Raw genomic sequence first — 25,794 nt, forward strand, 5'->3', positions numbered from 1 at the left:
GGCCGGCTGTGGGGCCCCCTGGGCGGGCGCGGGGACACCGGGCGCGGGGACACGGGGCCGGGCTGGGAGCACGTGGCTCCCACGGGGACACGGGGCCGGGGGGCGCGGGTGACCCCTTCCCGGCGCGGGCCGGGGGGGCCGGGGGGGCCGGGGCCGGGGGCACAGTGCCCGGCGGGGGGGGCGCTGGGCGCAGCCCCGGGGCCGCGGCCGGAGCCACCTTAAGGCGGCGGCGGCGGCGGGAGGGGGCGGGCGGCGGCGGGGGGGCAGGTCCCGCCCGGTCCCGTCCGTGCCCGTGCCCGTGCCCGTGCCCAGCATGGCCCTGCGGCGGGGGCTGGGGCTGGGGGCGGCGCTGTGGCGCCGGGGCTGCTGCTCCAAGGTGGGGCGGGGGCGCGGGGGTGCCGGGGGGCGCGGGGGTCCGGGGTGTGGGGTACCCGCCGCGGCCCCGCCTGTGGGTGAGGGTCCTCCCGGTCGGACCCCCCGCCCCCGCCCCCGCCCTGACGGGGCCCTCCCCCCCCCCAGCGCCCGCTGCCCCCCCGACTTCGTGGCGGCCCTGCGGGCGGTGGTCGGGGCCCCCAACGTCTCCACGGCCCTGGCGGTGCGCGAGCAGCACGGCCACGACGAGTCCATGCACGCGTGGGTGCCGGGGCTGGGCTGGGGGCGCTGGGGAGGGGAGGGGTCCGGGCAGAGGAGGGGTGGGGGAGGGGAGGGGTCCGGGCAGGGGAAGGGTCTGGGCAGAGGAGGGGAACCAGCATGGGGAGAGGCCGGGTCTGAGCAGGGGAGGGGTCTGCACAGGGCCAGGCCGGGCAGGGCAGGGTCCCGGGGCAGGGGCAGCGTCTCCCCCGGGGCAGGGTCTCTCCCGGTGCCGGGTCTCCCCCGGGGCAGGGTCCCTCCCGGTGCCGGGTCTCCCCCGGGGCAGGGTCCCTCCCGGGGCAGGGTCTCCCCCGGGGCAGGGTCTCTCGGGGCAGGGTCCCTCCCGGGGCCGGGTCTCCCCCGGGGCAGGGTCTCTCGGGGCAGGGTCCCTCCCGGGGCCGGGTCTCCCCCGGGGCAGGGTCCCTCCCGGGGCCGGGTCTCCCCCGGGGCAGGGTCCCTCCCGGGGCCGGGTCTCCCCCGGGGCAGGGTCCCTCCCGGGGCCGGGTCTCCCCCGGGGCAGGGTCTCTCGGGGCTGGGTCTCCCCCGGGGCAGGGTCTCTCGGGGCTGGGTCTCCCCCGGGGCAGGGTCCCTCCCGGTGCCGGGTCTCCCCCGGGGCAGGGTCTCTCGGGGCCGGGTCTCCCCCGGTGCCGGGTCTCCCCCGGGGCAGGGTCCCTCCCGGGGCAGGGTCTCCCCCGGGGCAGGGTCTCTCGGGGCTGGGTCTCCCCCGGGGCAGGGTCCCTCCCGGTGCCGGGTCTCCCCCGGGGCAGGGTCTCTCGGGGCCGGGTCTCCCCCGGTGCCGGGTCTCCCCCGGGGCAGGGTCCCTCCCGGGGCAGGGTCTCCCCCGGGGCAGGGTCTCTCGGGGCAGGGTCCCTCCCGGGGCAGGGTCTCCCCCGGGGCAGGGTCTCTCGGGGCAGGGTCCCTCCCGGGGCAGGGTCCCTCCCGGGGCAGGGTCCCTCCCGGTGCCGGGTCTCCCCCGGGGCAGGGTCTCCCCCGGGGCAGGGTCCCTCCCGGGGCAGGGTCTCTCGGGGCAGGGTCTCTCGGGGCAGGGTCCCTCCCGGTGCCGCTCCCGGGCAGACCCGTGCCCGCCGTGCCCCCCAGCTGCGCGCCCCCGGACGCGGTGGTGTGGCCCCGGGCGGTGGGGCAGGTGCAGGAGCTGGCGGCGCTCTGCTACCGCTGCCGCGTGCCCATGGTGCCCTTCGGCACCGGCACCGGCCTGGAGGGCGGCGTCAACGCCGTGCAGGTACGTGCCCCGGCCCCCCGCCCCCCGGGCCCGGCGTGCCCGGCCGTGCCCAGCCCCTGCGGTGCCCCCCGCCAGGGCGGCGTCTGCTTCGACCTGAGCCGCATGGACGCCGTGGCGGAGCTGAGCCTCGAGGACTTCTCGGTGGTGGTGGAGCCCGGCGTCACCCGCAAGGCCCTCAACAGCCGCCTGCGCGGCACCGGGCTCTGGTTCCCCGTCGGTACCGTGGGCAGCGGGGCGCGGCCGCGGGCGCGGGGCCGGGGGGCAGGCCTAGGGGTGCTGGGGACAGCGGTAGGGCGGGTGGCGCTGGGAGTGCTGGAGGGACTGGGGTGCCCGTGGGGCTGGGGGCGCTGCGTCCGCAAGAGTGCGGGGCGTCCCCAGGGGCGTGGGGGTGTCGTGGTCCCAGGGCCCCTGAGGGTGCCCATGGGTGTGCCGTGGTCCCCGGGGTTGCTGGGGAGCCCATGGGGCTGGGGTGCCAGGGGCGCGGCGGTCCCCGTGGGGTGCTGGGGTCGCCGTGGTACTGGAGGGGTTGTGCCGTGGTTCCAGGGGTGTCAAAGGGTGCCCATGGAGCTGGGGTGGCCGTGGTCCACGCTGTGCTGGGATTCCCGTGGCACCGGGGATGCTGTTGTCCCAGAGGTGCTGCAGCTGCCCGCAGGTGTGCCGTGGTCCCGGGGGTGCTGTGGGGCCCCACTGAGGTGCCGTGGTCTCCGCAATGGACAGGGGGTGTGGTGGGGCCGGGGTCGCGGGTGCTGACCGGGGGCAGCACGGGGGCTCACGGGGCCCCATCACATGTCCCTGTCCCCGTCCCCCCGCAGACCCAGGGGCGGATGCCTCGCTGTGCGGCATGGCGGCCACAGGCGCCTCGGGCACGAACGCGGTGCGCTACGGCACCATGCGGCCCAACGTGCTCAACCTGCGCGTGGTGCTGCCGGACGGGCGCCTGCTGCACACCGCAGGCGCCGGGCGCCAGGCCAGGTGGGCGCTGGGGCCAGCCGGGCTGGGGGGGTCCGCGCCGGCGCCTGCTCACCAGGCTCGTGCAGGAAGCGCGCGGCCGGCTACGACCTGACGTCCCTCTTCGTGGGCTCCGAGGGCACCCTGGGCTTCCTGACGCAGGCCACGCTGCGCCTGCACCCCCTGCCCGAGGCCGTCGCCGCCACCGTCGCCACCTTCCCCAGCGTGCGGGCGGCCGTGGCCTGCACGGTGCAGGTGCTGCAGGCCGCCGTGCCCGTGGCGCGCATCGGTGGGTGCCGGGGCTGGCGCGGGGCCGGGGCTCCGGGTGCCGGTGGTGGTGGCCGGGCTCAGCGCCGCCGCCTCCCGCCCAGAATTCCTGGACGAGGTGATGGCAGATGCCTGCGGCCGCTACAGCGGGACGGGGCTGCCGGTGGCACCCACGCTCCTCCTGGAGCTCCATGGCTCCCGGCAGGGCCTGGCGGAGCAGCAGCGGCAGGCGGGTAGGGATGGCACCGGGCTGTGGCTGGGGGCTTGGGGCGGTGTGGGGGACGAGTGCTGGGGACGGGTGCTTGGGTGTGGGGGCCGTGGTGGGCACCCACAGAGAAGGGATGGGCGCCCAGGGTCAGGGGGCCCAGCGGCGTCACGGGGAGCAGGACAGTGCTGGGGGGCCACGCCATGCCTCTGGCGTCAGTGACAGGTGTGCAGGGCCTGGGGCAGGGTGACCAGGGTGCCTGGGGCAAGGCGCGGGTGCCCAGCAGCGGGGGTTGTTGGTCCTTGGTGTCCCCAGGGCAAGGGACGGGTGCCCAGAGCGTGGGTCTGGGGGGCCGGGGTCCACGGGTCCTGTGGGTGTGGGCGGGTGCGTCTGGCCGGGGATGGGGGACCAGTGTGCCCTGGGGGAGGGCCGGGCACCCAGGTCTGGGGACAGGGACACACACCAGGGTGGGTGCCCAGGGTGGTACCTGGGAAGTCACCAGGGTGTGGGGTGGGTGCGTGGGCTGGGGGTCTGCTGGGGGGCCGGGGACCCGGGGCTGTCCCGGGGGGGCCGGATGAGCGCCCAGGGAGAGGGAACGGGGGCTGTCCCAGGGGTACGGGCGGGTGCCTGGTGCCGGTGCCAGGGTTGCGGGGCGGGCGGGCTCTGGGGGTGCTGGGGCGAGGGCCAGGGGTGCGGGGGGTCCCGTCGTGCCCCGTGGCAGGGTCCCGGCCCCGGCAGAGGAGATGGTGCGGCTGAACGGCGGCTCTGTGCCGGCCTGGTCGGAGGAGCCGGAGGAGCGTGGGCGGCTGTGGGCCATGCGGCACAGCGCCTGGTACGCCGCCCTGGCGCTGCGGCCCGGCTGCCAGGTGAGGGCCGGGCACGGGGGCGACGGCGGCAGCGCCCCGCGGAGCCACATGTGCCACGGCTCTGCCCTGCCCGGCCCAGGGCTACTCCACGGACGTCTGCGTGCCCATCTCGCGCCTGCCCGACGTGGTGGTGGAGACCCAGCGGGACCTGCGGGACTCCGGCCTCACCGGTCAGCGGGGCAGGGGGTGGGCTGGGGGCTGCCACGCTCCGCACCGCTCCCCGCCTGACCCGCGGCCCCGCAGGCCCCATGGTGGGACACGTGGGCGACGGCAACTTCCACTGCCTCCTCGTCTTCGACGCCCGGGACCCGGCCGAGGCGCAGCGCGTCCACGCCTTCGCCCAGCGCCTGGGCAGGTGGGCCGGGGGCGCCGCGGGGGGCCGTGGGCACCGGGGGGTGTCCCTGTGCTCTGACGGCCCCGTCCCGCAGGCGGGCGCTGGCGGCGGGGGGCACCTGCACCGGGGAGCACGGCGTGGGGCTGGGCAAGCGGGCGCTGCTGCGGGAGGAGCTGGGCCCGGAGGGGCTGGACACCCTGCGCCGCATCAAGGCTGCGCTGGACCCCCACAACCTCATGAACCCCGGCAAGGTGCTCTGAGGGGGGCAGCGGCACCCAGGCGGGCCAGGGGCCACAGCCCCCAGGGTTGTGGCTGGGCTGGGCTTGCTGCCCTGCCCTGCCCCCTGTCCTGTTCCCCCAAATCCTCTCATCCCCCCTCCTGGGGGTTGGGCACCCCCAATAAAAACCCTTCTGCACCAAAGTTACCATGCGCCATGATGTCTTTTTTGGGGGGACTGGCCACCCCAGTTCCTCTTTAGGGGGTCCATGTCCCGAGCAGTGCACACACAGACACCCACAGGCCAGGGGGACTGGGGGCTCCCACTTCAGCCACGTCCCCAGAGCTGGTGCTGCAGAGCTGGGAGCTCTCTGGGACAGGCTGAGCGCCGCCGTGGCCATCCCCACACCAAGGTCAACATGGAGAAGGGGCACTGGTGCTGGCGGGGGGCTCCAGCACCCCACAGGCATTGTCTGCTTCGCCAAGAATGCCAGTGAAATAAAATAACAGTGAATATTTTATTGAACATTGTTTTAATACCATATCAAAACACCTTGACTAATGAAGGAAGCTCCCCCCAAGCTCTGAACTCTTAGTTTTTTTCCCCTGTTTTTTTTTAATATATAAATACAGAAAGGTTTCCCGCAGGGGCACGGCCACCGGCAGGGGAGGTCTCACCAACGAAAACACGCCCGCCGCGCCAGGAGGGGACAGGGATGGGTTGGGGGGGGTCACTGCCGTGAAACAACTCCGTCTTGGCACCTCCGGCTCCGGCAAAGCCACCCCTGTGGCCAGGGGGGGTCAGGGTTTCCGGGGGGCCATGGGGGGCCTTCCCTGTGCCCTCCTCGAAAGGGTTTGACTCATAGGCCATGGAAAGAAAGAGGGGGGGCGGTTTTGGCAAGAGGAGCCCGGCGAGGGGGCGGCGGGGATGCTGCGGCTCTCCAGTCTCTGAGTGGTTATAGCTGAGTTAAAGAGTGACCAGTCTGTAAACATCACCGGGGCAGGGAAGCTCAAATCGAAGAACACGCCAGTCAACACGAAGCTTCAGTTGTGGTTTGGTTGGTTGGTTTTTTTTGTAAGTTTTCTTTTTTTTCTTCTTTTTTTTTTCTTTTTTTTTCTTTTTTTTTTTTTTTTTTCTTGTTGTAAACACTTGAAAGATGGACCCCTGCGACTCAGCAAGGGGGAGCAGAGTCCCCATCTCAACACTGCTGGGGCCGGGGTGGAGATCTCCAAAAGGGAGACGGGAGAGAGGAGAAAATTCCTGTTTTAGTCAGTGCAAAAAAACTGAGCAGAGCCCCCGGGTGAGTCCGGGTGGGAGGTGGGGGGGTTGCCGGTGAGAAATGCCGCGTGCTCCGTTTGGCCGGCTGTCCCCCAGCAGCTTTCCCCTTTTGTTTCGGGGAGAAAAGCCAAACATCATGGCAGGGGTTCGGCCGAGGGTGTCCCCGGGGCCTCCCTGGCCGGCAGAGCTCTCCTGGTGACCAGCGGCTGTGGAGGGGAGAGTGGGTTGCTCCGCTTTTCTCACACTGTCTTCTCCTGGATGTTTCTTTTTTTTTAAATCTTTTAAATTAAAAAAACCCAAAAAACCCCCCAAAACCAACAAAACAAATAAAAATAATAACATAAAATAATAATTAAAAAAAATTCGCTGTTGTCCCAAGTGGATTCAAGTTTCTGGGTTTTATTTTTGTCTTCTCGAGGAATTTAAAGTCAGCCCAAAACTCCAGGCGGGGTAGGGGGGATGGGGAGAGGAGGTACAGCAGGTATAGCAAGGTGCCCTGCAACAGCAGAGAGAGACGATCCCAGGTGAGGAGCAGGAGCCACGGCCAGCCCATGCCAGCCCATGCCAGCCCATTCTCCCCTCCTGGCCCAGGATTTAAACCCAGCACGGTGAAATCATTGGATAAGCCCGAGAGCCGCAGGCTCACCTTAGAGAGAAGTCAGCAAGCACGCCCGGCGGGTCAATCAGAAGGATGCTCCGGGCAAGATCTGTTCACTTCAAACCATGAGTCTATACAGCTGCAAAGAGGAGAGTGTGTCACCACCACGCTGCCGAGCCTCGGGATGTCCCCACCTGTCCCCCTGCCACCCGCCTGGCTGCGTCCCCTCCCTCGGGGTGCCTGCGCAGTACCTTTTGTGATAAATGCAGAGGCAGGGCAGCCTGGCTATCGTGTCCCCCTGCAGCAGCTCCTCCAGGCAGATCACGCACTCGCCGGCGTCCTTGGTCAGCACGTCATCTGGGAGGGGAGGGCAGCGGTGAGATGTGAGATGGGGCCCACCACGGCGTTCCCCTTCCCGGGATGGAGGGGAGCCCATGGCCACCTCTGCGGAGGCAGCTGGGCTGGGGCAGCAGTGCCGGCAGAGCTGGCAGGAGGCTCAGGTGGAGGCATGGGGAGGGGAGACGGGGCTGGGGTGGCTGCAGCGAACGCCCCCCCCACCCTGGCTTCCAATAAAGCACCCGCGTAGGGGGTGAGCATCACTCCCCTGCCATGGTCAGGACAGATGGGAGATGCAGGAGCCTACAGACCAGTGCTCAGCCCAGTAAGCCTCACTGCCAGCGAGGAGGGCAGGAACACAACGACCCTTCGGACACATGTCCCCTGCCCTAGCCAGGCAGGACGCCCGGCCAGAACGGCTCCCGCTGGCACAGCACACCGTGGTGAGCAGCACGGGGACGGGGGCTGTATTCCAAAGGGTCCCAAAGGCAAAAGCAGTGGGGCTGAGCCATGCCGGCGCAGCGCAGCGGGGACTGCGAGCTGTACCAGCCCACTGGAGCAGAGTCCTCTTGGCAAGCCCAGCCGAGCCGCCTGCCCGCACAGCCTGCGGCAAGCGTCTCTCCAGCCTGCCCGGAGCCATCCCAAGCCGGCAGGACGCTGTGTCCCCTGCACAGCCTGGCCACCGGCCCTTACCGTTGTAGGAGAGGCGAGGTTTGCTCAGACACATGATAAAGTGCATTTCCATCTCGTCAGAAGCCACAGATTTGGAGCAAATGGGGCACTTGAAACCTGGAGGGAGAGTGCAGAGATGAGCCCTTAGCAAGGGAAGCAGGAGAGGAGTCCATCCCGCATCCTGGGGAGTCCCCGAGGCCATGGCTGGGCACAGCAGTGGGCAGCCCCTCACCTGCTGCCTGCATGGTGGCACGCACCCCACACAGCGCCCGCCAGGCACCCACTCATCCTGTGCCGGCCACCAGCAGCGCTGGCGTGGGGGACAGCCACCTGACAGGGGACAGCCGCCCGAGCCGGCGTGCCGGTCGTCCCTGTGCCCGCCGCGCAGAGGGCATGGAGAGCATGCCAAGGCAGCGCACACGTGGCCATCAGCTGCTGCCGGGCCTTAAAGGGCGAGGAGCAGCCCGGGGCATGCAGCACCCCACGCTGGCAAGTGTAGGGGCACGTCCCCACGCCAGGATGGTGCTGTCCCTGTTGCTGCAGCTCAGCCCTGCATGGCTGAGCCAGAAAAGCTGCAGGGAAGGAGGTTTTTCTGTAGGGCCACAGCAGAGGACTGGCAGGCTGGAGCCACAAGCCCCAACTGCTGCGTTCTCCAGCTTTCTGCAGGAGTGAGGTGAGCGCTTGCCCCTCCAATGCCAGCCAGCAGCCCCAGGAGCAGGGGGACTCTGCAGGCTGATGTCCCCCAGCCTGACCTTGGCCCTGCCTTGTCACCCAGCCCTGCCTGGTGACTTGGACTCTTGGATGAAGAGTGATGTCCAGATCTGCTCTGTGTCCTTGCTTGGGCATGGGGATGGGGCCCAGCTGGTGCCAGGGTACCTCACCAGTGCCACCACCTCCTCAAGCCACGCAGACCACCACGGCATCGTCCCCAGCACCACCAAGCGAGGCTGCCCCAAACCCAGGTCTCTGAGCCCCAAACTCCCAGGGAGCAAAACCCCAAACAGGGTCATCCAACCTGGACTCCCTGCCCTCCCACCGCAGCCAGCTCGAGGCCATGCGGTTTGTCACTGCCCAGTGCAGCGGGGCTCAAGCTGATGCAGCCGAACACGTGCACGCCACCACCGCCACCATGGGTTTGCACCAGAATATCTAGCAATTCCCTGCCTGCAGAGAGGAAGAGGGTAATTTAAGGACCTGTCTTCTAAAAGCAGATCAGGTTTGACTGCAGTGCTGCTTAAGAGCTTTCTTCATATATATGCAAAGGCTGCTCAGGAAAGAAGAGAAAAGGAATATACACAAATTATCTAAGGATGAATCAGGTTCTTGTTTGCCACCACGTGGCTGTGATGAGGGCATTTTTTTTGCTTCTTGGAAGGAAAAAAGCGCGGGTGGCTTTAACAGGAGGCAGCTCAGACCTCTGCCATGCAAACAGCCAGGATAACTGCTCAACACCTGAGCACCCTCTCATTAGCAGCAGTGATAAATACAGATTACCTCCCAGCTCCCCGGATGACAGCCTAGAACAGAGATGCTAAATCCTGCTCCTCCACGGGGCAGTTATTTCCCATGAGGGCACAGCAAAGATGAGCATCATGGATGGTGGGGAGCTGGCTCTAAACGGACCTGCTAAATCAAGGAGCCCTCGAGCCCAGGAGTCCCTCCAGCAGGATGTCAGGCTGACCCGTAGCATGCCACATCCCTGCCCCAGCCGAGCCAAGCTGCAGGGTCTCCACTGTGAGTCCAGCCCCACTTGCCCCAAGCCCCAGCTGAAAGGGCAGCACCGGCAGCCAGAGCCTCACGGGCAGCAGCACCAATCCACCTCCTCCTCTCCAGCCTAATTTTACTCCTGATCCATTTATACCTTGTGGCAGCAGTGCCCATTAGCTGAAATAGTTGGGTTTTTTCTCCTCCCAAGTGTTTACCCGCCTGGTGTATTTATAGAGCAGGCTCAGATAGCCTCCCAGCCTGCCTTCTGCAAGACCCAACTAGCCTCCCCTTGTGAAATACCTTCCCTGTCCCCCAGCTCCCCTGGCAGCCTGCCTGCCCCTGTCCCTGCCTGAACCGATCCTGCCTGAACGTGGTTGCTCTGCCAGCACCGCAGGCACCAGTCACCACCACGGAAGCTCTTGGGGACCAGTTTCCAGTGGCAACCCCCCAGCACAGGGTGGCTGCGAAGGGCTCCCTATGGAAAAGGTGTTTCGGCTGTGAACTCAGCGCCAGGAGAAGACATTTGCAGAGGTTCGGCACCGTCCCCCATGCACTGCACGGGAAGACCTTGTTTTCTCTGGTCCCCCATTTTTCTGTGCCAACGTGTTATTTTAAACAGTTGCCCCAGATCTGCTGGTTCTGGCAGCAGTCAAAGGGATCCTACGAGACATGCAACCGGTGCAAAGGGAGAGGGCCCTGGATGAGCACGCCCAGCCTCGCAGGCTCCCGCGAGCGGCTGTTGCCGTATCTCCAGGCCTCTCTGCTAGCCGGGGTAGCTTTAGCACGGTTATAAATAGCCAGCATGAACATCCATCACGCTCCTCGATGCTCCCTGGGCAGCTGGCTGGGGGACAGGGACCCCCAGTGCCACCACAGCCCCATGGCAAGGGCGTGGGGACATGGCGCAGACAAAGAGACCTGGGCTTAAACCCCAGCAAGTGCATGGCACGCTCCAGCCCCAGACGCTGGCTGCCGCGCGGGTCTGGGGGCTGAGCCAAGCGCAGAGGCACACATGCTTTCCTGGCTCTGCGTTTCACTAGATGGGGGGGGGGGGGGGCAGGGGGAGATGAAAATGCAATTGCATAAATTCCCATGTCTGAGTGAGAGTGAGGAGCCGGAGTGGAAAGGCCCCTGGGGCAGGGGGCCGCCCTGCGCCCCAGCTGTCGGCACAAATACTCAGCATTGCAAGAGCAACTGCTCGCACCCCCCTCCACGGCAGGCGCGGGAGCCGCGGGGAGCCCACCACCAGCGGGGAAGGGGAGGCAGAGAAGGGTGTCGGGCTCCCTTGCCCCTTCTCCAGGTGACCTTTGGGGAAAGGTAGTGGATGGAAAACCAGGGAGGCCAGGGGCCAGCCAGCACCCGACAGCCCAGGGCCCTGGAGCATCCCTCCGGTCGGGGCAGGCGCTGGGGCCCAGAGCTGCTGCAGATGAAAGGGCTGCTCCCCGCGCAGCTGGCCCCCTCCAGGCCACGGTATTTTCCACATTCCCTGAAATCCCTGTTAATTTATCCTGCCTAAGCTGCCAGCCCGAGCGATGCAGGAGATTACATTTTGACAGCTGCTCACGGAAAATTCAGCTCCCTCCCTCCTCCTCAAGCCCTTTCCGCCCTCCTCCCACATGCCTAAAAAAAAAAAAAAAAGAAAAAAAAAAAAAAGAGAGACAGAGGAAGGGCCCAGCTATTCCTCCTCGCCTGCTCGCCTGGGCCTCCCACACCCCCAGGGAGCTGGGGGGATGCTCTGGGGAAGGGCCACGGACCCTTCCTCCCTCCCAAGGTGCTCTTGCCTTGCAAGGCTCTTGCCTGCGGCTCACTAAACCTGGGGCTGGCACTGTCACCGCAGGCGGAGACGGGCAGGCAGGCAACGCCAGCAGCAAGTGAGGAAGAGGAGGGTGCTGCGGGAAGCGGGCTGGCCCAGAAAATCAGGTTCAGATCCAGACCTGGACTCTTGTATCCTGCAGGAGACTTTGAGAAAGCCAAGGGCTTTCCAGGCTGAGACACATGTTGGCAGGTGATCTCATCTCTCCAATGGCTTGGTCTAGAAATCGGGAGCAAGCAGTGCTGGTGCTCTCCAGGGGCTACTGCCCTCTGAGTATTTTTAGGAAGGTTACATGGTTAATTTTAGAGAGCTGGGCAAGGCAGAGCTGGGAACCACTGAAAACCTCCACCACATCCTACACAAGCCGAAAAAGCCCCATGGTTAACCCCCACAGCGCCAAAAGCACCACCACACAGGCTGCCAGTGCTTTGCTGGTCATTGGAACGTCAAGACACCTTTCCAACCCATCTGTAAACATCTCAAACACAGCTGCTTCTGAAGCTGGGATAGGAAATTCCCATCACTTGTGTCTACACGCGACCCCCCGAGCAACCCGTGCAGCTTGGGGAAGCCACTGAGCACTACAACGGGGTCAACCACACCACATCCTGCGAGTGGAAGTGGCTGGTCCCCTCAGGGATGGGCGAGACAGCACCCATGGGAGCTGCAAGCCCGTGCCTGGCCACAGGGAAGGGCATATGCCACGTCCGTATTCACTTGCCAAACCCTCCACTAGCTCGGTGTGCCTCCAGATGGATTGGTGACAGGCTGCGGTGCCACCAGGAGACGCAGCATTGCCAAAGTGGCAGGAGACCCTGGCTCTATTGCCAGCAGATAGCCAAAACGCGGGAAGCAGCAGCCTCAACGCTGCATGGCACCTCCAGCAGTGGGAGGAAGATGCAGGTGGGGGATGATGGGCCCTGAAGGCAGGGGGAAGCAGCAGCTCAGGTGCAAGTGCAACCTCAGCAACCCATCCTGTACGGAGCAGCATTCGCTGAAGGGATCCCCAGCTGGCCAGGACCCCACGAATGCAGCAGGATAAACCAGGAGCCCTGTGTGTGGGAGCAACTGCACAAACTCCCCAAAATGTGCCTGCTCCAGGAGGGAGGGGTCCCTTCCATGGTGCTCAGCCATCCCATGGGACACCATGAGCACCAGGGAACTCAGGGGTAAGCCTGATGTCCATGGGAGATCTGGAAACCTCAGCTGCACAGCCCACCTCTGTGTCTCCAGAGAGCATCCTGGGCCCCCTGCCAAGGGAGCTGGCTTACACCAGGTGAGGATGCATCCAAGCATGAGAAAAACACAGGGACTACTTGGTCCAAGCACGCACAGTCCTCATGCTGTCTCCTTGCTGAGTAAACCCTGAGCATCCCACCTCCTCCTGTGGCTTCCCCAATGCTGCCAGCTGAACTGGCACCAGAAAGCTGGAAAAGATGGATCATCTTTAAAAAAAAACACGCTAGTGATCAAAGAGGCGGGAAATACTGAAAGACCACTCTACGGACCTAGCTGGTCAACCTGAAGCAGAAGCACATGGAGTTGGGTGAGGTGAAGGGACTCCAAGTCCTCCCCTTCCCGTACCCCTCGTGGGCTCCAGCGCAGCCCCAGGATGGAAGGGATCACAGAGGAGTTGCCTTCCTCACCAGCTAGCGAAGGAAACCTGCAGAGCCAAGATATTCAAGACGCAATATCTCCTGGGAAATAAATTCCCTACTGGCCTAAAGCAGCCTCATTTTTTTTTTTTAAAGAGACTGTCACACGGCAGCTCTTTGGAAGATGGCGCATAGGGTGCACAAAGCACATCTCAAGCGCTTGGGCACCCCAGGGATCTGGTAGCTGAGGACCTCCATGGGTGTTCTCTTATGAGAGCATCATGCACCATGGAAGCGATGATCTACTGGCTTCTGAGCAATGCAGCCAGTGATGCTGCCTTACATTGGGGCCAGGAGGCAGCTCGCAGCCGCACCAAGGACCACACTCCCTCCGCCAGCAAAGCGCTTGCATTGAGTGCCTGGAGGCCAGGACACGCAGCAGAATCAGGCCCAAACTCACTTCTCTTGCAGAAGGAAACTGCCATCAGCTGCACAGGCAGATGCAGGAGCCAGAGCCCAACACAGCCCCATGGCTGCAGCCCTGGCAGGACACAAGGTGCCGGGTGAGTGCTGCGACGGTGCTCAGCTATTGTGCAGCACAAGGGCTGACATGAGCAGGGACACGTAGGCAGGAAGAAGTAAAGCACTTAAGCAATCTCATTTGCCAGCTCTGAGTAAGGGCCATACAAGCATCCTTCCTCCCCATTCAAGGCTGCAGAGAGGTGGGGAGAGCATAAAGGATGGGTTCAGGGTAGAAACAAACCATCCCACCTTCCTGGGGACAGGAGGGAAGCAGCGCTGAGGGACGGCAGCGGGCCAGTCCCAGATATCAGCCAGGCAGCAGGGATCTGGCCAGGGTGGGACATCCCTGGATGGCACCGTTGAGAGAAACCCAATGATGCAGGCTGCTGCCTCGGCAGACGGCCAAGGAGATTGGTCCTGCTCCATCCCACCCCACCACTTCCTTGCTGATTGAGTCAGTTCAGCTGGCTGAGCCATGCTACTGATGTGAAGCAGCACCCCAAAAAGACAATGTTACTGTGCAAGACCAGGTTTTGCAACATCTAAGAAAAGCCGTCCCTGGTTCACAGTGGCTCTGGCAAAGTCCCCATGCTGCAGGTGTTGGGGTGGCAGGGACCATGAAGCTGGCCAAGGCCAGCACTGCCCTAACACTCAAGGCATTGGGTTTTGGAGATGCCTCTGTCCGCTCCCACCCGACTCAAGCCATGAAGAGGACATGCAGCAGGAAGGAAAAAAAGACATTGATGCTCCAGGTGGGATGTGGGGAAGCCACTAGGGCCAGAGGGATGCAGGACATGGAACGAAGGGGCTGGGTGGCATCATGTCGCAGCAGCCCAGAGCTGTCTTGCTGCAAACCAGGTGGCAGAGATTTTTTTTTTTTTTTTTTTTTTAGCAAGCTGGTTTCTTATGGGGGCGGTGGGGGAGAATGGGAAGGAGAACGGATTGCAACACTGAGGCTGAGGAAAGCTCGAGAGTTGGGAAGAGGCGGGAGTTGCAAGAGAGGGAACCCCACAGGGACATTTGCTCCAGAGCACACAAAGCCATTGAGCCTCAGCAGACAGACACACCAAAGCCTTACAGGAAACCTCCAGCACAGACATGGAGAAGCAAGAGGGCAGAGAGGCCTGGCTACATGGTCACAGGGTGTCTAGAGCCACCCTCCCTGCACACACATGCTCAGGGAAGAAGTGCAAAGAGCCTCTGCACCCCAAGCACCCCCCCTGCCTGTCACTGTTTGAGCATTGCCCCTTTCATGGCTGCAATTGCAGTTTTTGAACAAAAGTACCTATGCTACAGGTAGACAGCATCTCCCTCCTACAGCCCAGGCCATGCTGCAGGATCAGTTCCCCCACACCTGGATGACAAAGGTAGCCTCCTGGGGTCACCCTGCCTTCTAGCCAGTCCTAGTTTCCTGCAGAAACTCTCCCCCAGCTGCTGGGAACAGGCTTCATAAGGAAGAGTGTGTAGCCTAAAGCTAATTTTAGCATCCCAGAGAACAGCAAAGTTAAGTGGAGGGGTCCTGGGCGACAGCCCAGCGAAGGCATTGACTCCTACTGTTGGGCTGCAGGGCTTGAATTTACCGAGTTACAAGCTTGTTCCGGGCTCCTGCCAGTCACAGAGCCGGCCTGGGGCCTCTCACTGTGCAGGAGAGCTGCAGGGATGCCCTGGCACTGCCTCCCCACCTTTCCAGGGATGCTGAGGGTTTCAAATTCACTGCCCAGAGTGAAGAGGGATCCCTGCAGGCACACCTGGGAATTTCCAAAGGGTTTGCCTGCACACCTGCCTTTTTCATCCCAAGTATCTCTTGTGCGAAGGAGGAAGCCCAACTGCAAGCCCTGCTAGCAACAGCAATCATCCACAAGATGCACGGAGCCAACAGGGCAACGGAGGCAGTCCCAGGTGCCACAGTGCGGGAGCGCAGGGGATCCTCCGGCAGCGCAGTGGGACATGGCGGCTCGGAAATGGAAGCAGAAAGGGAGGAGAGCTGGATGCTTTGGCTTGGCAGGGGCTGGGAGGGAGCAGCAAGGCAACGTCACGCGGGGACCGGTGGGGTGAGTCACTTCTGACTAAGCCATCCATTGGGGAGGCACCCACGGAGTCCCCGCTGCTGGGTTCCAGCCGCTGTCAAGCTGCCAGAGGAACTCCTGCTGTCAGAGAGGCTTAAGTGCAAAAGCCTGACCTGAGCCACTCCCAAACGCAACCGATCCCATGGGGTGAAGTGGCAGCTCCCTGGCTACCTCCCTCCTGACCGCCAGGTTCTTCCAAAGTGGAAAACTTGTGCCTTGATGCTGCCGGGGCTCCGTCATGCCTCAGCTTCAGCCGATCGCTCTGGGAGGATGAAGGGACACTCCAGAGACACACGATGACAAGGCCTGGTTTCATGATGCTGGCAGAGGGAGCAAAGCCCAGCGCCGGTCTCACCCACGCACCCTCTCCTGCCAGGAAGCGATCCCATCCAGCTCCTGGGACACTCCTCCACAGGCAACCCATGGCAGCACCACACGAACAGACTGGTAGAAGATCTCCCATGGCACTTCATGCCTGGGCCGTGGTGGCAGGGGTTACTGGGACAACTGGTTTTCATCAGCGAGAGACCTCCGGTGCATGGGAAGATGAAGCACTGCTTTTCTGGGTAGAGAAAGGGCAGGTTTTATGTAGTGGGCAGCAAACAGAGCACGAAAGGCACACAGAGCTACACCCACAGCTGGTGCACGGCTGGGAATTGCTTACAGCCAGTTCACACTGGTTGTTTCTGCAAAGAGACACCGTTGGAACAGAAACCTAGGGAGGTACACACTGCAGAGTCAGCCCTAACCTCACCTGCTCCTTGCATGGCAGGAAGAGATGCACGGCAGAGAGCACCTCCCTGCTCCCCAGGAGGGGCTGCCGTTGCTGAGGGATGGCCAGGGAATGCCCCAGGCTACCAGGAGAGCAGGAAGGGAAGAAGTAGGGCGCAGTCCTGCAGGATGATCACACAGCTCTGCTGTGCAGGGTGCAGGAGGCGAGGGATGCTTGATAGCACCAAGCTGCCCAGCCAGGCAAGTATGAGCTTCCCTCCTCGGGCGAGAGGCTGGGGGTTTTGGAGATACCCCTGTGGCAGGGGTAGGGCCACACCACCCAGCTTGCTCTGGCTTCGGAGCAGCCCTGCCCCATGCGCTTCCCAGCTGCCAGCTTTCTGCAGCTCTGGGAGCCAAACCTCTGAAACACCAAGCAGAACATCTCAGAGGAACGAGCCCACGGGTGAGCATCAGGGGCTGCCCATGCTCCATCCCAGTAGCAGAGGCAGGAGGGGCTTCACACTGTGCCACAGGCAGGAATAAGCCTGCCCAGCTGTCCCACCTTCTCTGCTCCTGCCTCCGCTTTGCTTCAACACATGCCAGCCTCCAACACGGGAAGGGCCGAGCTGTCTCACAGCCAGCAGACACTGGGAGCAGGAGGGATACAGGGGGCTGCAGGCAACAAAAATCCCAGCTGTGGGGGATTTCAAACGCTCTCTTCCCCAGGAGAAAGGAAAAACACCAAAGCAGTACCCAGAGGAGCACAGTGTACCCCTACTTCCAGAGCTGGACAAGGCCTTGGGAAGCAGAATCCCCCTGAGAAACAGTCACCCAGGACCAGCCACAGGGTGCCGCCTGCTTCGTACCTGTCTGTGGGGAGCAAAAAGAAATCAAAGGCACCTACAGCCGCCCTCAGAAGGGTAAGATCCAGGCAAATAGCAGGCTTCAAGGGCTAGGAGCTCAACATTGCAATAAATAAATGGATAGACAACAGCTTCAAAGCAGCAAGACCTGGGTGGGGATAACCTGAAATGCTGAGGCAGCTCAGGCAGGGTGCTCAGCCTCACCCCATCCTGCTCAGCACCAGCTTAAGACAGCTGCCCCAAAACTGACCTCAACCCATACTGACTCAGCCTCCCTGCAGATGGTAATTTAAGCCATCTGGCTAGAGCCAACCCCTGCCCCCCCTCATTTCCCCAGCTACAGATGTACAGGCCTTGGATGGATGGATTGAAAGGTGGATCCGATTCCCCTGCAGCACTCCTGACAAAATGCAGCTCTACCGCCTTGTAGAGAGAGTTCCCAAACACATTACTGCAATTACCCCAGCTGCAGGAGAAACGGCAGGTTTTCCCTCACTGGCGACAAAGACCTCCAAAAAACAACCCCCAAAACGCCCACCACACCAAGCTGGGATGCTATGTCTGGGATGCGAAGAGCGGAGCCCCCAGGACCACCCTCAAGCCGCTGAGCCGTGATCAGAGAAACACAGAGCCATGACAAAAGCTGAGGGGAGAACGAAGCCAGCTGCCTTTCAAGGCAGCAACAGGCAAAGAGGCACGGAGGATGCGGAAACTCCTTAATGCCAGCAGCCCTGTCCTGTGAGGAAATAAAATGCTGGGCAGGGATGAGGGATAGGGGAAGCATCGCCCTGTTCTCCTGCCTGACTGCTGCTTTCCTTCTCTTGTGTTGCAGGCAGCTGGCCTCTAAAAATACCCACTGTTGTCATGCTGTCCTGCCTGCTAGGGCCAAGGAACAGCTCTGAGCGGCTTTCAGTTCAATTCCTCATCTGTGCTGTTGTGCTTTCCTCACCAGGACCCGGCCCAGCCCCATTTCTGTGCCTGGTAGGTGACAGTCTCTCAGGAAACGTGGCCATAACTCAACAAAGCCCCAACAAGACGAAGGTGCTCGCTGGGAATATATAGTCTTGTGAAATTTCTGCTGGCGTTGCTAAAACTAGCAAAAGGGTAAATATGTCCACTGCACCCGTCTGCTCCTCTACGAAGTGCCACAAGACTGTTGCACAAGGTGCATGGTCTCGTCTCCATGCCACTGCCAGGAGGCCCACAGCCACGCGAGTGTGCACAAGCGCAGAGAGCCAGGACTTTCCCCAGCCAGCTCAGCCCATGCCCTCCTGAGCGACACGACACTGCTGTCCTGGGGACCGACCTACTGCCCACACCGGCCAGTGCCACTCGGCTCCCTGGGGAAGGAGGGGAGGGAAGAGTCAGCCCCCCCTCAGAGGTGTTCTGCAGCCTCTCCAACACATTGCGAGGCACCATCCCCATGGGCAGAACACCTCCAGCTGCCCACAGACCCACCATCGGGGCTTGGGGAAGGACGATGCCAGCGCTGAGCAATGCATCTGCTCAAGCTCAGCCGGCCACACGTGGCACAAACCTGGCAGCGCACAGGCACGGGGACCAAGAGCCCGAGCCCTGTGCCAGCAGCACAGCCACCAGGACCTGCCTGCAGGCTCCCCAGCTCTCCCTGCCACCCTCCTCAAACCCTGGGCTGTGTGGGACCCGCAGCAGGCTGGAAAGCTAAAGCACACCAAGAAAACAGCAGTCCCTGTCCCCAGCTGCAGGCACTGCCCCCCCAGCGCTGCCCACAGCCCAGCAGGGCAGGAAACATGCCTCTGCCCACGGGAAACGCTGCGCAGCGGCGCGAGAGGGTGGCCCAGGCCGGCAGAGCTTCCTGCAGCTGCACCTCCCAACAGCCTCCCACCACAAAGCACCCAGCAAAAACATTCAGCCAAGCGCACCCACAAGGGACAACAGGAGTATCCCCCGGGGAAGACCCACACCCCCAGTGGGTTCACCCACATTTGAAACACCTGCCTGGTGGGACGGTGCTGGTGAGACATCCAAGGCCCAATTATAACCACTCCTGCTCCATCTGAAATAAAAAAATGGGTCTGCCTCTACAGAGAGAGGCTTGCTGTACCCTGATGTACAGCCATGCGGGAGCGGGTGGGTAAAAATGCTCTGCATCAGGGCCTGCACTTTACAGCATTGTTTGACTGCTCATTTAAATCACTCACAAGCCCTTATGATTTCAATTTTCAAAGGAACCAGGAGAAAGCCAGGTCACATTTTCTCAAACCCAAGTATTCGACACATCTGGGGTTTTGGTGTACCAGCAGCAGAGGTGATGAGATGCACCTTGTGGCTGCCCACCGGTCAGCCGGGGTGCCACACCGGTCCCTGCAGAGGGAATTCATTCAAAGAGCTCTTTGCTGCATGTCTGATTTGTCACATGGGAGATTACATCGGAGAAAAAAAAAAAAAGCTTTTGTTTTTTAATTTTTTCCTCCAAAATGGGGTTTTCTCCCTCCCTGCATTTCTCTTGAAATTAATTTTCAGCATTTAGCAGCATTTTCCCATGACTCTCCACGGCTCCCTTGGCCAGGTGCCAGCCCTGGTACGGCTCCTCCACCAAAGATGTCTGCATCTGATTGATCCTCTGGCCAGCAAAGGAGAGAGCGAGAGAGGGAGGGAGGAGAGGAGCCCTAATAGCACATTAATAAATAAGAGAAGCCTTTACGGTTATTCTAGTCACCAGAACAAAGATCTCAGCAAAACAAACCAGCATGGGATAAACTTACGTCACGGGCCAGGAAGACAATCCTGGCTGGGAAGTGGGTCAGCCCAGGGCACACAAGAGCATCATCCTCAGCATGTCTGGAACATACGTGTGCGGAGGGGGGAGATGGCACCCAGCTCCCCTGCACTGGTTTATGCACCAGTTTAGAGAGGAGCGGGCCCAGCCAAGCCAGTTAGCATGCACAGCAATTAGCACCTCGCTCCTGGGCAAGGCAGCTGAGAGATTTCGGGGAGCACCGGAGTGGCAAGGCAGCACAGCGACAGTCTGCACTAGCTCTCGCTGTGGAGACTGAAGGTAACCGCCGCCGGCTTCTCACGCACAACGCCAACGTTGACACACTTAAACTTCATCTCCAGGCTGCAGGTCTGGTACACATTAAAGCTGCCTTCGAGTCTCCCATCTTCTGGTATTCAGTACTTCGTTCTTCCAAGGTAGCTGTTGCCTCTTGCCCCTGGCCACGTGCTGCTCTGCAGCTGGCCCCAAGAAGGCAGAAGAGCAACCCCTCCAGAGCCAGCTGAACATCACCAGGCTGGGGAGTCATCAGGATCATTCCTCCACCACTTCCCAAACGATCCACAAGCCTGGAAATGCTGTAGGTGCCCAATCCAGCTGCCCCGCAGTCACCAGCACCAAACCCACAAAAAGATGGTTTCAGGACAGTCTCCTTTGGAAACTTCCACTGGCAAAACCAGATTCACAATGGCAAGTTCCTGCAGACCTTGGGGTGCCCTTCCACGCTCTAACCACTGTAAGGAGGGAGCGAAGCACATATGACGTCTGCACATTGAAAAGTTGGTGGCAGGAAAGTCAGGGCTGAAGCAGTCTCCCTCCAGCAGCTCTCTGACTAGCCAGCTAGAATTAAGCTTTCTAGTTTTGGTGTAGAGACTGCAGTGGCAGGACTAGCTCAGGAGCTAAGACTGCCAAGCACTGGCGAGAAAAGGCTCAGGACTGGAAGCTGTTGGATCACAGCAAGGGTACACCATAGACGTGCCTCCTCCCAGCTGGGCAGAGACCAGGGCTGCCCAGCGCAGGTGTTCACACATGCCTTCCCCTCATCCTCCAACAAGTGATCCCTATTTCACATCCCTGACTCCAGAGCTGGATTAAAAAGCACTTCCGGCCTGTTTTGCACTCTAACCCTGCCTGGAGAAAGGCCCAGCCCAGCACCTGGGCTGCCATCCCTGTGCCAGACACCCTACCTTCTCCCCCAAGGCTGGGCCCTCCTGCTCTGGGCAAGGCGCTGCTGAGAAGGCAGTGGCTCACTTGGCAAAGGAGACCTCCCCTCCTGACCTTGCTGCCACCAGCATCCAGGACAGACAGCTTGTTTGGTCGGTGCACGGAAAGCCAGCGACATTCCTGACGGCACTGCACAGAAGGATGAGCTAGGCGTCTCCTTAGGCTAGCCAGCAGACAAGGAGATACGGATTTACTAGAGCTTCCAACACTCAAGGGCTTTGGGTGACGAGGGGGATTTCCAGATAAACTTTAAGCTACTTACAGCTTCTGCAAACTCCCCGAGATCCTCTGATGAAGATGAATGACACGAGTGATACTAAGAGAACCACACAAAGCTGGAGACACGCAGCATTAAACCACATCTCCTTTTTCTCCCTTCTTCCCGCTAGCCTTGGCTTTGCCAAGAAGTCCTAATGGTCATGAAGCTACAGAGACAGGGTCAAGTGCTACAAACAAACTCCAAAGTTGCAAAAGATGTTTTGTCATCTTCTACCTTCGCAGGCCAGGAAACAGATCTCAACAACCCTGGGCAGACAGGGAAATCCCAGAGCAGTTTCAGGTGACGTTGGAGCAGTTCTGTCGCTTGCATCGATGGCAGACACGCCTGGGAAAATCCCTGTCAGGAAATGGGATCCACTTACCCAGGGAGGTGTTGTCCCCTTGGAAGGAGGGACAAGCTCCGCCACAAAGGTGAGAGCCCCCTTGGCCACCCTGTTTGGAAGATGCATTCAGGTTTTGCTATTCGTAAGAACAGCAGCTCTCCTTCCCTGGCCCTGGAAGGGCTAGAGGTGGTCAGTATGTAACTGCTCCTGCCACCCCTGCCCCCCGGCAGCCACGGCAGAGCCCAGTGGGATTCGGCAGCAGGCTTTTCTTGCCAACCATCACAACACACAGCACCCTACAGCGGTGCTGCAGCACATGCTGGCTCTGGGGACCACTTTGCAACCTCCCCCTGCACAGGCTTCCCAGTGCAGCCCTCCCCTCTCCCTCCCTGGGCACACCTGGCTCTTCTGCAAGCCTTTGACTGCAGAGAGGAGGAGGAGTGACGCCAGTCAGGGAAAAGAGCTCAGCCTGCCCCAGCTCACTCCTCGGGGTCCCTGCTGATGGGCCAGATGAGCCATGAAGCAGCCGGAGAGGCGCACAAAATCAGCATCGCAGATAAAGGGAGCGGCGAGGAGCCAAGCCTATCTGCACGGTCCTGTTATCACGGACACGCTGCCGCAATGACAGCGCCTTATCACTGGCGTTAAGCCAGGGCTCCTCACTGTCCCACTGAGGTCCCCACAGTGGGACACTTTGAGGCTCCAAGCTCTTCCCCCAAACTCAAGTACTCCTGGAAGAGTGAGGCCGTGAACACGACCTTCCCACGTGCCAAGATCAGCACCATCCAAGTCTCCAGCCTGTGCATAAGCAGGAGGAAAGGGGCAGGCAGGGCAAGGATCCACTCTTCAGACCTGTTTGCCACAGTTTGGGGCAGGGAGGGGGGGCTCCTCTCCTTGAGGCACTACAGCAACTTGGGCAGATCCCAAAGATCCCCAGGCACACATCGCGGTGAGGGGGTTTGGTGCATCAGCAGGTCCCCTTGTCCCCAGCCTCGAGTCATCCTTCAAAAGGAGCAGGGACAGTCACGCGCAGCAATGTCAAAGCTCCTCTCCGTTTACCAGAGCGCTGCTGCTTCAGCACTTTCCAGTGGCTAATGGAGTGGCTCAGCGCTGCGAGAGAAGCGGGTCGATGGGGAGGCAGGGGGGAAGAAGCGAGTACCTCCCGACTGCCCTGCTGTAGGTTAACCAGCTGCAACAGGAGATTAGAAGGAATTTTAGCAATCTTGAGGTGGCTTACTTCCCCTTGGTCTCCAAATCCTCCGTTAACCTCTTACATTAAGAGGAAGAACACAAAAGTTTAATGAGCTCTGACAAGTTTTCAGAATGGTTTTTAAGCCTCCTCCGCTCCTTTTGCTATTAATTAGCAACGAGGAAGAACCACCACGGGGAGAGGCTTCGGCATGCACTGAACAGCTCTCGCTGCTGCCCGCGCGTGCTTCAGCACAGCTCAAATGCTCTCGGAGGGCCCCAAAAGAGGCACCAGAGGAACCCAATTCTTGCGGCACTTCCCACGGCTCGCGCTGCAATCTTCCAAGGGCGCCCACTTTAACTTAGCAGCATCGCACTCACTCGCTCGAGCGGGTGGAAAAAGCTTACTCCATTTTGCAGCTGCTTTATTTTTATGAGCAGGTTTTTGCCTCTCAGCATTGCAGTTTGGGGGAACTACCATTTAACGTAACCGATACTCTCTGACCGACCACCTCTCCGTACAGATTAGCTACAAGGTGTTTCTGTAATAAAGCCATTCTCGCTCCAGCACCAGGTACAATGGAAGACCCCGTGGCACTCATTCACACTGAGGCTTGTGCAATACCTGGAAGGATGCTGCGCCTTAGTTTCTTTCTGTGTTCAAAAACCAGAGCAGCGGCACAGTCCGCGCAAGGTCCCGGAACAAGAAAGTTTGCAGAAGCGCTGGGTCTCAGCTCCAGTGCCACATGCCAGCCAGTTCTCTCCATCTGCCGGGGAGGACTGCAAGCGCCCAGCTTATCTGGATCCACAGGAACCAGGCCCGGGGTGTTCTGCCACTGAAGACGCAATGCCAGCCATACAGCTTTGATCTAACTGGGAAGAGCAGCCCCCGGAGACTGGGTAAAGGGGAGAAACCCCAAGATGGATGGAGGAAAAGGAGCCCCCTTGTTTCGCACTTTGTTCTTGTCCACTGGTTCAGTTTCAAGCGTTCCTGAAAATGAGGCATTGTCCCAAGGCGCATTATGAAATTCCCAGACCACGTCATGCACGGAGAACACTTAGAGCATTCGCAAGGGGGCCGAGCGGGAAAGAAATCCCAGACTATTCCAGGAAACGCAAGGAGACATCCCTGAAATGACTTCCCCTCCAGCCAAGAGGAGAAGGGAGGACCTCCCACCTCGCTCCCTGTACCCAGCCAAAACTAGGTCAGTGACACAGCCCTGCTCCCAGCCAGAGCTCCTCTCCAGACACGAGGACACATGGAAGAGTCCAGCCAGGAGGGTGAAGATGGGGGCAACCTTGCCCCCTCCCTTAGCCCCATGTTTCCTGCAAGAAAGCCCAGCCGGCTCCCCAACCCCAGTAAAGAGGCAGGCAGTTCCTCCTCTGCTTCCTCCCCAGCACCACATCAGTGCCAGCTGGCTTGAATGAGAAAACCTGCTTTGGCCTCTCCTTGGCCCTTTATCAGACGAAACAAAGGGAAAAAATTCCCACACCTCACTTTCAAAGGCTTCCTCTCCCCCTTCCCCAGCTTCTAAGGCATGGAAATCACTATGCCTCACTGGCACTCCTGAAACACCTTCCGAAGAGGCACATGGAGCTCAGCCCGGTATTCAAAACCAAGGGCTGGAGCTACAGCACCTTCGGACCATACTCCCCTCAAGTCAAAGGGGGATGCCACATCCACTGCTTCGCATCCCAGAGCCAAAACACCTCCCTTGTGGAAAGCCTCCTCCCTCGACCTTGACACAGATGCCAGCCCCAGCTCACCCACTCACCCGTGCCAGGGAGGGGACTGGGGTCTTTCTGTCAGGCTTAGCGCCACGGGGCTCAACCAGCCAGCCAAGGGCGCGGGGGGGGCAGACCCCCATGCCGGGTGAACCGTGCCCACCGCCGCCCCGGGGCCCGGGTACCCGCCGAGGGAGGGGAAGCCGGGGGAAGGCTCCGGGGAGCCGGCACTCACCGCTGTGCGAGCTGAACCACCGCGGTGCGATGTGGAGGGGCAGCGCGTCGGCCAGCGAGGCCCTGGCGCCCAGGTACAGCATCCCGTCTCTATGGTGACCGCCTCCCGTCTCCTGGTAACCGTTGCCATGGGCGTACGTGGAGTCGGAGCCCGGACCGCCGCCGCCGCCGCCCGGGGCCCGCTCGGCCTCCCCCGCCGCCCGCGCCGCCGCCGCGTACAGCCCGAAGGGGACGGCGCCGGCCGCCGCCGGGTCCATGCCCATCCCGGCCACCGAGCTGACGGAGCGGCTGCGCAGCCCCATGGCACCGCCGCCGCCGCCCGCCCGGTAATGGCCGAAGGGAGGCGGCCCCCCCCCCTCCTCCCGGCGGCGGCACGGCGCTGTCATCCGTCGACACCCCCGGGAAGGGGCCCCGCGAACGGGCCGCCGTGCTCTGCTTGCCCCCCATATGGGCGCCGCCGGGCCGGAGGGAGCCGAGCGACAGCCCCCCGCGGGGAACGGGGCCGCGCCGCCCCCGCCGCCGCTGGGAGGCGAGAGGGGGCGGAAGGAAGCGGGGGGGCGCGGGGAGCTACGGGCGCAAACCCATCCCCGCCCCAGGCATCCTCCCCCCGCCGGGCCCGCAGGGGCGAGGGCGCCCCGAGTCCGCCGCCGCCGCCGCCACCCCCGGCGGGGGCCGCCGAGGGCTCCGGGGCCGCGGGGGGGGGGAGGGGGGAACGGGACGGCGGGGGAAGGAGGAGGGGGGGGGGTGGACGGCGGCCGGGTCGCTCCGCCCGCCTCGCTCCTGCCCGGGGCGCGGCCGGCAGCCGGGCGACGATCAGCTGCGGCCCATGGGGCGGCGGGGGCGGCGGGGGCGGCGCGCCCCGCTCCGCTGCGCTGCGCCGGGCACGGCCTCGCTGCCGGCCGCCGCCAGCCGCCTGGGTGCTCGGCGCCGCGCCGGAGACAATAGAGGCCGGCAGCACGCATGCTCCCGCCCCCGGCCCCCCCGGCCCGCCGCCCTTAACCCCTGCGCTGCTGCCGGCCGCTGCCGCCCGGGCCTGCGCTCCACCACCGCGGCCTGCGGGTCACGGGGACGCCGCTGCCCCGAGGAACACAGGACTCGGCCTCCCCCTCCCCCTCCTCCTCCTCTTCCTCCTCCCCCCCCCCCACACACCCGCTCCGCAGGGGCCTGCGGCGGGCCTGTAACCGCCCGGGGGCCGCCG

General features: G+C 62.3%; 2 protein-coding genes across 2 annotated transcripts; one reads left to right on the plus strand and one right to left on the minus strand.

Annotated features, from left to right (window-relative positions):
- Positions 1 to 280: 280 nt before the first annotated feature.
- On the plus strand, positions 281 to 4,872 carry LOC119157888 (probable D-lactate dehydrogenase, mitochondrial). Its single transcript, XM_037409266.1, is given in 12 exon segments — positions 281 to 376; positions 520 to 528; positions 530 to 633; positions 1,729 to 1,870; positions 1,946 to 2,087; positions 2,683 to 2,862; positions 2,865 to 3,107; positions 3,190 to 3,318; positions 4,029 to 4,156; positions 4,236 to 4,326; positions 4,400 to 4,511; positions 4,585 to 4,872. Coding segments are annotated over 12 exon segments (1,509 nt in total). The 5' UTR covers positions 281 to 313; the 3' UTR covers positions 4,751 to 4,872.
- Positions 4,873 to 5,205: 333 nt separating this feature from the next.
- On the minus strand, positions 5,206 to 25,709 carry ZNRF1 (zinc and ring finger 1). The gene is given in 6 exon segments (XM_037409267.1): positions 5,206 to 6,481; positions 6,632 to 6,722; positions 6,835 to 6,940; positions 7,613 to 7,708; positions 24,598 to 24,940; positions 24,942 to 25,709. Coding segments are annotated over 5 exon segments (705 nt in total). The 5' UTR covers positions 25,044 to 25,709; the 3' UTR covers positions 5,206 to 6,481; positions 6,632 to 6,664.
- Positions 25,710 to 25,794: the final 85 nt, after the last annotated feature.

This window comes from Falco rusticolus, chromosome 15, assembly GCF_015220075.1.
Source record: "Falco rusticolus isolate bFalRus1 chromosome 15, bFalRus1.pri, whole genome shotgun sequence".
Classification (NCBI taxonomy): domain Eukaryota; kingdom Metazoa; phylum Chordata; class Aves; order Falconiformes; family Falconidae; genus Falco; species Falco rusticolus.